The 13944-nt window shown below is 46.0% G+C and overlaps 1 protein-coding gene across 2 annotated transcripts in view; it reads right to left on the reverse strand.

Annotated features, from left to right (window-relative positions):
* Positions 1–13944, reverse strand: part of PPP1R9A (protein phosphatase 1 regulatory subunit 9A) — a 167787-nt gene that overhangs the window by 56042 nt on the left and 97801 nt on the right. For both annotated transcript variants that reach the window (XM_069729374.1, XM_069729375.1), the window contains exon 5: positions 4703–4807. In XM_069729374.1, coding sequence (XP_069585475.1) covers positions 4703–4807 — 105 coding nt within the window. The remainder of the gene's footprint in view (positions 1–4702; positions 4808–13944) is intronic.

The raw sequence follows: 13944 nt of genomic DNA on the forward strand, positions 1-13944 counted from the left end.
GTACAAGAATATAACTACTATAATACTGTCCTAAGTACAAGAATATAATACTGCCCCCTATGGCCAATAATATAGCTGCTGTACAGCTTCCCAGGCAGGGTGAAGCAGCACGCTATGTATCTCACAGGTAAATAATGGAAAATTTCAAGTCTAATATTGCAAAATGCAATCGGGCACTTGAAGGACGGACATAGATGTAGCTCGTCTGTGGACAGTAAGTCTTTCATTTGCATTACACATATAATAAATGAAAAGCACTTAGACATGAGAATGTGCCAGTAAATCACATTACACCCATGGGTCATAAAGCTCTCAGCGGCCGCGCTGCTAATTAAGGCAATTGGCATTCAGCTGGAATACTCCTTAATTGGAAAAAATCACCTTACTTAAAAAAAAAAAAAAAAATATATATATATAAAATCGATTTCCAGCAGGGTCTGTGACAGGTGTAGCAGCGCCGGCCTCTCCATTAGGATATGAATGGATGCATTTCATTATAGCAGAGTATTGAGCTCCAGGTTGTCACTCGGCCAACTCATTTCCAGGAGAAGTCTCTGACTCCGCGGCCCGAACCGCGCTCAGTGTGTGCGCAGCGCGCCAGGACACAATTCTCATATCTTCCTTAGCTGGAAGTAGGTTGAGTGGTAGGAAGGATCTGCCCTAATATTTCTGCTGTGTGACAGTCACTGATTTGTAAGTTACTTTTATCATTTCGGAGGGAGAAGATCCTAATTATGTAAGAAAACCGATTCTAGTAGAATCGCAAGTAAGAAAATGCGGTTACTCAAATAGATCAGGTCAGTATTCTGATGATTACTCACTTTATTGATATCCTGAAAGCTGACAACCCCTTTTCACAAAGCTAAATATGTGCTCAGAGCGGTTGTCATTGCCCTTCCCCCACCCCTACAGTTAGGTTATATAAAGTGCAAACATAACTCCATTTCCAATGATTGTTCTACGTCCCCCATTAAACTATGATCTCAGGAACATCAGGAAACCGCTGAGTATCTTGTATGAACCCCCTTAAATATTCCCTCCATATATATGGATTTCCATCTGAGATGTGCTGGCGAACAATTATCATCAATATACCCACAGTGGGAAAGGAACCAGGGGTGGATTATCTGTAACGGAGAAGGATATAACAGAATACCGCCACTATGAGACAGATACCAGGGTGTCACCATTGTGAGAGAACAGTTACATGAGGCATCACCATTACAAGAAGGACAGCTACAGGAGGTATCACCAACACAAGAGGAATAGCTGCAGGGGTATCACCAACATAGGAGGGACAGCTACAAGAAGTATCACCAACATAGGAGGGACAGCTACGGGAGGTGCCAGCACCATGAGAGACACAGCTACAGAGGTATCACTAACACCAGAGGGTCAGCTACAGGAGGTATCACCAACATAGGAGGGACAGCTACGGGAGGTGCCAGCACCATGAGAGACACAGCTACAGAGGTATCACTAACACCAGAGGGTCAGCTACAGGAGGTATCACCAACATAGGAGGGACAGCTACAAGAGGTATCACCAACATAGGAGGGACAGCTACGGGAGGTGCCAGCACCATGAGAGACACAGCTACAGAGGTATCACTAACACCAGAGGGTCAGCTACAGGAGGTATCACCAACATAGGAGGGACAGCTACGGGAGGTGCCAGCACCATGAGAGACACAGCTACAGAGGTATCACTAACACCAGACGGTCAGCTACAGGAGGTATCACCAACATAGGAGGGACAGCTACGGGAGGTGCCAGCACCATGAGAGAAACAGCTACAGAGGTATCACTAACACCAGACGGTCAGCTACAGGAGGTATCACCAACACAAGAGAAATAGCTGCAGGGGGTATCGCCAACACAAGAGGAATAGCTGCAGGGGGTATTGCCAACATAGGAGGGACAGCTACAAGAGGTATCACCAACATAGGAGGGACAGCTACATGAGGTGCCAACACCATGAGAGACACAGCTACAGGAGGTATCTCTAACATCAGAGGGTCAGCTACAGGAGGTGTCACCACTACAAAGGGACAGCTACAGGAGGTATCACCAACATGAGAGGGACAGCTACAGGAGGTATCACTAAAACCAGAGGGTCAGCTACAGGAGGTATCACTAACACCAGAGGGTCAGCTACAGGAAGTATCACTAACACCAGAGGGTCAGCTACAGGAGGTATCACCACTACAAAGGGACAGCTACAGGAGGTATCACCAACATGGGAGTGACAACTACAGGAGATATCATCACAATGAGAAACACAGCTACAGAAGGTATCACCAACATGGGAGGGACAGCTACAGGAGGTATCACCAACATGGGAGGGACAACTACTGGAGGTGCCATCACGAGAGACACAGCTACTGGAGGTATCACTAACGCCAGAGGGTCAGCTACTGGAGGTATCACCAACATGATAGGGACAGCTACAGGAGATATCTCCTGTAGCTGTGCCTCTCGTGGTGGTGATATCTCCTGTAGCTGTGCCTCTCATGGTGGTGATATCTCCTGTAGCTGTGCCTCTCATGGTGGTGATATCACCAACATGGGAGGGACAACTACTGGAGGTGCCATCATGAGAGACACAGCTACTGGAGGTATCACTAACACCAGAGAGTCAGCTACAGGAGGTTTCACTAACTCCAGCGGGTCAGCTACAGGAGGTATCACCAACATGATAGGGACAGCTACAAGAGATATCTCCTGTAGCTGTGCCTCTCATGGTGGTGATATCTCCTGTAGCTGTGCCTCTCATGGTGGTGATATCACCAACATGGGAGGGACAACTACTGGAGGTGCCATCACGAGAGACACAGCTACTGGAGGTATCACTAACACCAGAGACTCAGCTACAGGAGGTTTCACTAACTCCAGCGGGTCAGCTACAGGAGGTATCACCAACATGAGAGGGACAGCTACAGGAGATATCACCACCATGAGAGGCACAGCTACTGGTTGTATCACCAAAACAAGAGGGATAGCTAATGGATGTATTACCACCACAAGATGGACATCTACAGTAAGCATCTCCAACACAAGAGTTACATAGTTATTAAGGTTGAAGGAAGACTAAGTCCATCTAGTTCAACCCATAGCCTAACCTAACATGCCCTAACATGTTAGGGACAGCTACAGGAGGTATCACCAACACAAGAAGGACATATACAGTAGATATGACCACCACATGAGGGACACCTACAGGAGCTATCACCACCACAAGAGGGATAGCTACAGCAGATATGACCGCCACATGAGGGACACCTACAGGAGGTATCACCACCACAAGAAGGATAGCTACAGTAGATATGACCACCACATGAGGGACACCTACAGGAGGTATCACCACCACAAGAGGGATAGCTACAGCAGATATGACCGCCACATGAGGGACACCTACAGGAGGTATCACCACCACAAGAAGGATAGCTACAGTAGATATGACTACCACATGAGGGACACCTACAGGAGGTATCACCACCACAATAGGGACAGCTACTAAAGGGATCACCACTACAAGAGGGACAGCTACTACTACAGGAGACATTGACCACCATGTGAGGGAAAGGTACAGGATGCATCACCACCACAAGAGGGACACCTACAGGAGGTATCACAACCATGAGGTGGACATACAGTCAGTTTTTGGCCAGTATTTTACCTCAATATTTGTAGCCAAAACCAGGAGAGGAACAATCAAATGAAAAGTATAATAGAAACACGTCATCACTTCTGTATTTATCTCCACTCCTGGTCTCGGCTGATAAATACTTGTATTACAATTGCGAGAGAACAGCTACAGGAGGCATCAGCACCACAAGAAGGACAATTACAGGAGGTATCAGCACCACATAAGGGACAGCTACAAGCGGCGTCACTGTCAGGAGAGAGCAGTTTATGAAGTTATTAGGACCCTGGGAGGGACAGTTACCGGAGGTGTCACCATAGAAGGGACAGTTACCGAAGGTGTCACCTCGCCCTGTAGAGGAACAGTTACCACCATGGGTGGGACAGAAGTATATCCACCGCCAGATTGATGCTTTTCACAGGTTGTGAATGATCACCTGAGGTGTATCCTCCACTACTGGACACATTGCCTCAGTGGTCTCTAGAGTTGGTGTCTCGGGACCTCCGCCGGCTTTCACTAATAAATAGCGAGCAGTTTGGGTGATGTGTTGAGTGTGCGCTGGATATGCAACTAATTTCTTTCTCTCATTTCCTGTCTCTTGTTTTAGGACTTGACGACACGATGTTCCAGCTTTTTGACTGCAGATTTTGCCCTGGACTCAGCAATATTCTGCCTGTGCAAAACATGATTTGTGCAAAGTCTGCAAAAAAGCTGGAAAGCCTTTTGGCCGAAACGAGCGCAATTGCTTTGTTTTGTGAAAATGAAGCCTCCATAGTAAGGATCTCACATGGTTCCACCTTCATTACTCCTCACATTTAGTGACGGTGCTGAGCCCTCAGCTTCTGGGTAGGATCCACACCAGATCATGAAATCTCATGAAATCAAACAATTGTTGCTGGGTTCTTACTGGGACAATCAATGGGGCCCTTGTGCTCGCCTTCATTCGGACAGTCCTATTAAGTCATCTCCCATCCAGCCGACATCTAAGTTATTAAGACCCCAGCCAGATTATCGGTGCAGACAGCGGAGCCGCCCTATAACAACAAAACATCATTACCTGACTTTTCCTTTGGTGTTTCGGAGAACGGTGGCTGCAAAATTTTGGGTGACGCCGACCAGACTAATTCCATCTACTTCTAAGATTTGATCGTTGACAAGAATCCTGGAAATGTAGAAAAATAGACATAAATAAACATGGTAAAAACTAAAAAAAAGGAAATGTTCATTATTGAACACCCTGATAACATTTTCCATGCCCACAAGTGTCACGGGGGGGAGACCACTGCCAACTTTTATACACTAAATTCAATATTAAACCAGTAAGCTCACAGGCTCCCCCTAGTGGCGACTGCAGGTGGACAAAAAATTAACATCTTTATGACTATATGGTGGTTGGAGCTGATACAGAGCTCCAAACCCTCTGCAAAGAAAACCTGCCATAATTATGATTTTGTCTGTTACCTGGGGTAAATCCTGCTCTTCTCCTGAATCCGGCGCTGTCTTTCTTCTGTTTCCACGCCTCTCCATCCCTGAGATATAGACCCTTCTTCTCTGTATGCAACTACAGTCTATTTAGGCAACTGGGCATGGGCGCCACCGAGAAAAACTGGGGACCACACCCACTTGGCTTACAAGACTAGATTTATGTACAGAGAAGAGAAGGCCAAATCTCAGGAAGGGAGAGGCGTAGAAACAAAAGAAAAACATCGCCGGATTCAGGAGAACAGCGGCACTCACACCAGGTAAAAACTTTTTTTTTTTTCCTTTTTTTTACATATATTGGTCCTTTTTAAAGTGGTTGCTCATGATCATCCAAAGATGGGGCAAAGACAATTAACTGTTTAAATATTAAAATAAGCATTACTTACTGAATCACCTGCTAGTGCGGGGCCACATCTCTGCAACTCCCCAGCAGGGACCACTGCAGGCAATCACACCCTTTGGCGTTCTCATTTTGTCTGAGGCCTGTGATTGGCTACAGCGGTCACATGTTATACCGGGGATGTCACTGCTGCACTTCACAAAGCATGGCGAGGAGAAGCAGGCGGGAGCTTCCATTTTAAAGAATTACCTGCCTTTGCCTACATTTTGGACAAACCTGGACAACCCCCTTAACGATATATTAAGAAACTATATGGAGGCCCAATGCTATCGCATCGGGAGAGCGGTAATATCACGATGGGGGCAGGCATGTGGCGCTATTGTTACCTAATGGCATCCTGTGATAATCTAATGACTTTTGCATCAGGGGACTCCTGTGCTTGATGTCTACGCTTTGTTTTTGTCCCAGCGATGCTGTTGCCTTTTGTTGTCTTCGACGTTGTGCCTTTGCTGCTTTCCTTTCATTGGCGTATTTTTTAGGAGGAACCATATTGGCGTTGATATTTGCTTTTTAAAGGGGTTTTCCCACAAACAAACGTTCATTTTAAAAATTGTCTGTGTCTGACCGTGTACCGAATATACCACAGCTCCTGGGCAGGGGAGGAAGCAAAAGACAATCCAGACATTACAGCAGGGGATCACAGTGGATTCATTTTGTGAGGTAAAATATTTTTTAAAAAACAGTAAGTGAAATATTTTACCTCACAAAATGAATCCACTGTGGTCCCCTGCTGTAATGTCAGTATTGTCTTTTGCTTCCTCCCCTGCCCAGGAGATGTGGTATGCTCCATGCATTGTCAGACACACTCACCCCTGTGTCTGACCATGTACAGAACATACCACAGCTTCTGGGCAGGGGAGGAAGCAAAAGACAATACTGACATTACAGCAGGAGAACGCAGAGAATACATTTTATGAGGTAAAATATTTTTAAAAAACAGTCAGTGAAATATTTTACCTCACAAAATGAATCCACCGTGATCCCCTGCTGTAATGTCAGTATTGTGGAACGCTCTGTACACGGTCAGACACAGTCAATTTTTAAAATTAACTTTCGTTCGTTGGAAAACCCCTTTAATGTGACTGGCTCCCTCTGCCCGTAGACACGTCGCGTATCTGCCGCCGGGATCAGCCTAATCATTCGCATAATACGCACAAGCGCAGTAAATCAGACAGCCGCCATCTTTGTGCAGACAGATAGTGGCGGTCACATTAAAACTGCGCATGCGCTCCTCCTGTACAAAGATGGCGGCAGTCAGTGAATAATTTGGCTGATCCCGGCGGCGGCGTGTTCGCAAGGGTGTTCCGCAGGTGGTACCGCGCAAGAGGCTGCATGAGTGTGTGAATGTGAGCGTGAATGTGAGCATGCGTGTGAATATGAGTGTGAGAGCATGTGAGTGTGAGTGAGTGTGTGTGAGCGTGTGTGTGTGTGTGAATGTGTGTGCGAGTGTGTGTGTGTGTGAGTGTGTGGTGCGTACGGCATATACAGTGTGTGTGGTGCGACGGTGTTCCGCTGGTGGTACCGTTCAATAGGTTGGTTCCAGCAGCAGTTTAGATATTGAGACGCAAGAACACCATGGGGATCGCCCCTGGAAGCATTTCTGACTCCAAAGACACAGCCGCGCAGTGAATCATTTTCGTATGGCTTCCCGGCGGAGAGGGTGCCCTGGTGGTCTGGATCCCAGAGGCAGTCGGGATCCCAGTGGCGGCCAGGATCCCAGTGGTGGGGAGAGCTCCTTGCCGCGTGGGGTTGTTGCAGCGGGGGAGTCCCAGCAGCGGGGGGTCCGGCGATGACCCGCTGGTGGTACTGCGCAAGTGCCTGGTACCACCAGCGGGTGCCATATTGGAATACCCATCACTTGGGTATTCCAATACAGCGGTCGGCGTACTTCCTATGTGGTGGATTGTGGGATTTAAGTACGTCCAGACGGAAGTGGATGACAGACAATTTAAGGTGATTATATAAATAGATTAACCAGCACAGGAGGTTGGAGTTAAAGAAACATCATGATGCTGAAAGGTGGACAATTACAGTGGGGCAAAAAAGTATTTAGTCAGTCAGCAATAGTGCAAGTTCCACCACTTAAAAAGATGAGAGGCGTCTGTAATTTACATCATAGGTAGACCTCAACTATGGGAGACAAACTGAGAAAAAAAAATCCAGAAAATCACATTGTCTGTTTTTTTAACATTTTATTTGCATATTATGGTGGAAAATAAGTATTTGGTCAGAAACAAAATTTCATCTCAATACTTTGTAATATATCCTTTGTTGGCAATGACAGAGGTCAAACGTTTTCTGTAAGTCTTCACAAGGTTGCCACACACTGTTGTTGGTATGTTGGCCCATTCCTCCATGCAGATCTCCTCTAGAGCAGTGATGTTTTTGGCTTTTCGCTTGGCAACACGGACTTTCAACTCCCTCCAAAGGTTTTCTATAGGGTTGAGATCTGGAGACTGGCTAGGCCACTCCAGGACCTTGAAATGCTTCTTACGAAACCACTCCTTCGTTGCCCTGGCGGTGTGCTTTGGATCATTGTCATGTTGAAAGACCCAGCCACGTTTCATCTTCAATGCCCTTGCTGATGGAAGGAGGTTTGCACTCAAAATCTCATGATACATGGCCCCATTCATTCTTTCATGTACCCGGATCAGTCGTCCTGGCCCCTTTGCAGAGAAACAGCCCCAAAGCATGATGTTTCTACCACCATGCTTTACAGTAGGTATGGTGTTTGATGGATGCAACTCAGTATTCTTTTTCCTCCAAACACGACAAGTTGTGTTTCTACCAAACAGTTCCAGTTTGGTTTCATCAGACCATAGGACATTCTCCCAAAACTCCTCTGGATCATCCAAATGCTCTCTAGCAAACGTCAGACGGGCCCGGACATGTACTGGCTTAAGCAGTGGGATACGTCTGGCACTGCAGGATCTGAGTCCATGGTGGCGTAGTGTGTTACTTATGGTAGGACTTGTTACATTGGTCCCAGCTCTCTGCAGTTCATTCACTAGGTCCCCCCGCGTGGTTCTGGGATTTTTGCTCACCGTTCTTGTGATCATTCCGACCCCACGGGGTGGGATTTTGCGTGGAGCCCCAGATCGAGGGAGATTATCAGTGGTCTTGTATGTCTTCCATTTTCTAATTATTGCTCCCACTGTTGATTTCTTCACTCCAAGCTGGTTGGCTATTGCAGATTCAGTCTTCCCAGCCTGGTGCAGGGCTACAATTTTGTTTCTGGTGTCCTTTGACAGCTCTTTGGTCTTCACCATAGTGGAGTTTGGAGTCAGACTGTTTGAGGGTGTGCACAGGTGTCTTTTTATACTGATAACAAGTTTAAACAGGTGCCATTACTACAGGTAATGAGTGGAGGAAAGAGGAGACTCTTCAAGAAGAAGTTACAGGTCTGTGAGAGCCAGAAATCTTGATTGTTTGTTTCTGACCAAATACTTATTTTCCACCATAATATGCAAATAAAATGTTAAAAAAACAGACAATGTGATTTTCTGGATTTTTTTCTCAGTTTGTCTCCCATAGTTGAGGTCTACCTATGATGTAAATTACAGACGCCTCTCATCTTTTTAAGTGGTGGAACTTGCACTATTGCTGACTGACTAAATACTTTTTTGCCCCACTGTACATACTCAGGTGGACAATTACAAACTCAGACCCCCAACATTACTGAAGAGACCCCCAGCGAGAAGGTTAGTCGTTCTGGATTTAGTAACTCCTGTCCAAGAGGAGCTTCATGTCAGGGTCTCGTCTACCACAAGGACACCAGGGATGGACAATGCTCTAGTAGGACACCAAGGACTGGCAATCTACCACAAGGACACCAGGGATGGACAATGCACTAGTAGGACACCAAGGATTGGCAATCTACCACAAGGACATCAGAGAAGGACAATGCACTAGTAGGACACCAAGGATTGGCAATCTACCACAAGGACAGTAGTGGTGGATAATGCACTAGTAGGACACCAAGGACTGGCAATCTACCACAAGGACACCAGGGATGGACAATGCACTAGTAGGACACCAAGGACTGGCAGTCTACCACAAGGACAGTAGTGGTGGACAATGCACTGGGGTAGATCACTGGGGATGCAGAATAAGTCACAAAAAGTTGACAATTTGCCCTAAGATCCCAACAAAATGCTCAGAGATGGACGGTGCATCACTCCAACATCAAAATCAGCTGTGATTGTTACCTGATCAATAGGAAATGAAGAGCAAATCACCGCTATCAGGGATGGATAATCAGTGCAAAGCAGCATGTCCAGAGACCAAAGGGTCACTACACATGGACTCTGTACCACGAGAGAAGCAGACGCTCCACAATCGATGATGACTGATAACCAGTTACATCCATGGGTCACCACTGGATCATCATGGAAGGACTCAAACTACTAATTCACCAATTGGAGCCCAGGTGGTACCTAAAGCACTGGCTCACGTAGTGGAGAACGCACCACCAGGAACCATACCAGAAGGGACCATATCAGCAAGGACCATACCACCAGTGACCGTATCGGCGGGAACCATACCACCAGAGACCATATAAGAAGGGACCACACCAGCAGGGACCATAACACCAGGGACCATACCAGTGGGAACCATACCACCAGTGACCATATCAGCGGGAACCATACCACCAGAGACCATATAAGAAGGGACCACACCAGCAGGGACCATAACACTAGGGACCATATGAGTGGGAAAATATCAGCAGGGACTATACCAGCAACGAACATAACAGTAGGCACCATTACAGCAGGGACCATACGAGCAGGGACCATACGAGCAGGGACCATACGAGCAGGGACCATACCAACAGGGACCATATCAGCAGGGACCATATCAGCGGGGACCATACGAGCAGGGACCATATCAGCAAGGACCATACCAGCAGGGACCATACCAGCAGGGACTATATCAGCAGGGACTATACCAACAGGGACCATACCACCAGGGATCATATCAGCAGAGACCATACCAGCAGTGACCATACCACCAGGGATCATACCAGCAGGGACCATACCACCGGGGGCCATACCAGCAGGGACCATACCAGCAGTGACCATACCAGCAGGGACCATACCAGCAGGGACCATACCACCGGGGGCCATACCAGCAGGGACCATACCAGCAGTGACCATACCAGCAGGGACCATACCAGCAGGGACCATACCAGCAGGGACCATACCACCGGGGGCCATACCACCAGGGACCATACCAGCAGTGACCATACCAGCAGGGACCATATCAGCAGGGACCATATCAGCAGGGACCATAACAGCAGGGACCATATTAGCAGGGACCATACCAGCAGGGACCATAACAGCAGGGACCATATTAGCAGGGACCATACCAGCAGGGACAGAGTAATCTGGAACTCTTGGCAACTAATCAACAGTAAGAGTAAGAGCAAGACCAGGGGTGGGCAAAATAAGAGAGCAAGACTTCAGCTTACTGGTAACCAGTACACTCAGGAGCAGCGCTCAATGTCAAGCTGGAGCTGCTAAAGGAAGTAACAAATTAAGGGGGAAAATTGGCAACTATGTAAAAAGTAAGAACAATATCAAACTCTTATTTCACCAACTTATTCCAGAGCGAGTACACTGTCATTGACTACACTGGAGAAGCGCTGGCTCCTCTTTATATTGCAGCTTTTGGGCTCCGCGGACTTCTCGTCCTCTAAGTTCCAATGTTCCGGCTCTGTCACTCGTATCACAAAGGCTCATCAGGCAGATCCGTGACTAATGCTGCTCCCATCAGCCCGGCGATGTGAAATAACTACCCGCAGACCCCCAATTATCCGGGGAAACAGCTGCATGTGCGCTAATTATGGCGCTCGCAGAAATAAAGGCCGCCCTGTTCACTCCCTCATAGGGTCTCTAATTACTACGATAAGAATCTTTTTCGGCTAATTTTTCCATCACGGCAAAAACCATCCTGCAACAGCATACAGTAATAATCGATAAGGAGCTCAGCTTAAAGGGATGGATGGGAATTTTTAAAGGGAACATGTCAGGATGATATTTTCTCCTGGTATTTGTGGTATGACATTATAGGTCGTAGAAAGCAATAAAAATAATACTTGTCTTGTAGTAATCCGACGTGCCGACGCTGAGAAAGCAAGCTTATTATCCACATGCAAATTAACCTTTAAGGGCATTGGGGGCGTGACTATTTACTATAAATGCATCGGTAAGCAGGAACGTGGCGGGTCACAGGACGTCTGTTTTGTGGCTACGAACTACTCACAGGGCCACTGAACCAGGTCACTGCTCATCTCTAACTGTAAGTTAGGGGGTCACCTGACATTAGAATAATCAGGACATCATATAGAGCGAGCAAGTCCCCTTTAAAACCCTACCAGCATCGGCCACAAGGGGGAGCAATCACTGGAAGCCATGTGTATACATATGTGCGCTGTGAGCTCCCTCTGCTGGTGACTGCAGGTAGCCCGAGTGTTATCACTGGATTCAGCGGTACTAAGTGTGCTGGCACGCGGAGACGCGCAGGTGCCTGTCCTATATCTACGCATAAGTATGAAGCCCCCATTAATTTACAAAATCCCTATAAACACTTTCCAACTGCAATAATAGGAAGAAACTAAGACGTCTCCCGAAGATTGTCAGATTCGATCTATGGGGCGACGTTGATTTTGACCTTTAAAGGTTATCGCGATGCAGAACATCACATTGTGAATATTTTCTCCTGTAAATTCAGGATTGATGTCTCCATTATAAAAACATCAGATCCTAAAAATTATAGAGACTCTTGTTTTATTATTTAATCTTATTTTGAACACATAAAAAAATGGCGCAGGCTGGAGAATGTTACCCGTATCCCCTTAGTTCTACGTATATTCTTGCTACGATCTTTTGTCACAATGACCAAATAATTTTGGAGTTTTTTGGGGGACGGTTCGTGCAGCATTATTTTGGACATCGTTGTTACTGTCCTTTTATACCTATTAATAACAATGTATACTTATCTACAAAAACGATCCCAACTAATTTGTCAAATTATTATCGACCCAGAGCACATGGGAAACCGGTGCCTCCATTTACCGCCCCCGTGGCCTGCGGTCTGGTGGCAGGTGGAGGATCCGCTCTATACGATACACTTAAAACATGAAAGTACTTAGCACACAAATTGGCCAATTCATGAGAGCCCACGAGCCACGACGAGGCGACCCATGTTTAATGGGTCACTAAAACTAATCAAATACTCCTCTCCTGGGCAGACGGCTGCAGTCACACATCTGCGGAACGCGTGCTAGTGCTGCCTGTATTTTTCCACGGACAGCACATAGAGTTTCTTGGATCCATACACACATCAGTCTCTGGTCCGCGAGACTCAGAGCCCGGCCTATTGTCATCTGCTTTGTGGACCAGACTCGGACATTAAAAACTGTGGGGACCGGTATTTAATGGATGCAACGGGGAAGACTGAGTCCTGGGTTCAAATCCCACCAAGGACAACATCTGCAAAGAGTTTGTATGTTCTCCCCGTGTTTGCGTGGGTTTCCTCCGGGTTCTCCGGTTTCCTCCCACATTCCAAACACATACTGATAGGGAATGTAGATTGTGAGCCCCAATGGGGACAGTGATGATGTGTGCAAACTGTAACGCGCTACGGAATATGTTAGCGCTATATAAAAATAAAGATTATTTATTTATTTATTTATACTGCAGAACTCCATCCAAGTTTCATTCGTTTTTAGGACGACAACTGCAAAAAAAATCTAGAAACACGGATCGTAACAAATGGATGTGTGAATAGAGCCTAGAAATAAATCTATCTATCATCTCTCTATCTATTATCTATATATTTATGTAGTATCTATCTATCATCACCAAAGACATACTGATAGGGAATTTAGATTGTGAGCCCCAACGGGGACAGCGATGATAACGTGTGCAACCTGTAAAGCGCTGCGGAATATGTTAGCGCTATATAAAAATAAAGATTATTATTATTATCATCTATCTATCTATTATATATATATTATCTATCATCCATCTATCTATTATCTATCTATTATCTGTCTATCAACTATTATCTATCTATTATTTTATATATCTGTTATCTATCTATCTTTTATCTATTATGTATCTATTATCTATCAATTATCTATCTATCATCTATCTATCTATTAGGCTGGTTTCACACTTGCGTTTCAAAATGCGTTTTTGCATGTGGTGAAAAAAACGCGGCGTTTTGACGCGTTTACATGCGTTTTTTCATGCGTTTGCGTTTTTTAAAAGCATGATGAGAAATGTGTGACAGCTGCCAATCATCAAAATAAAGTAAAAAACCCACTATAAACAGAAATAGTTAGGGTTAGGGGTAGGGATCATAAAGGGATTAGGGTTAGGGTTAGGATCCATTTAGGGGTAGGGTTAGGA

This window comes from Ranitomeya imitator, chromosome 6, assembly GCF_032444005.1.
Source record: "Ranitomeya imitator isolate aRanImi1 chromosome 6, aRanImi1.pri, whole genome shotgun sequence".
NCBI lineage: Eukaryota > Metazoa > Chordata > Amphibia > Anura > Dendrobatidae > Ranitomeya > Ranitomeya imitator.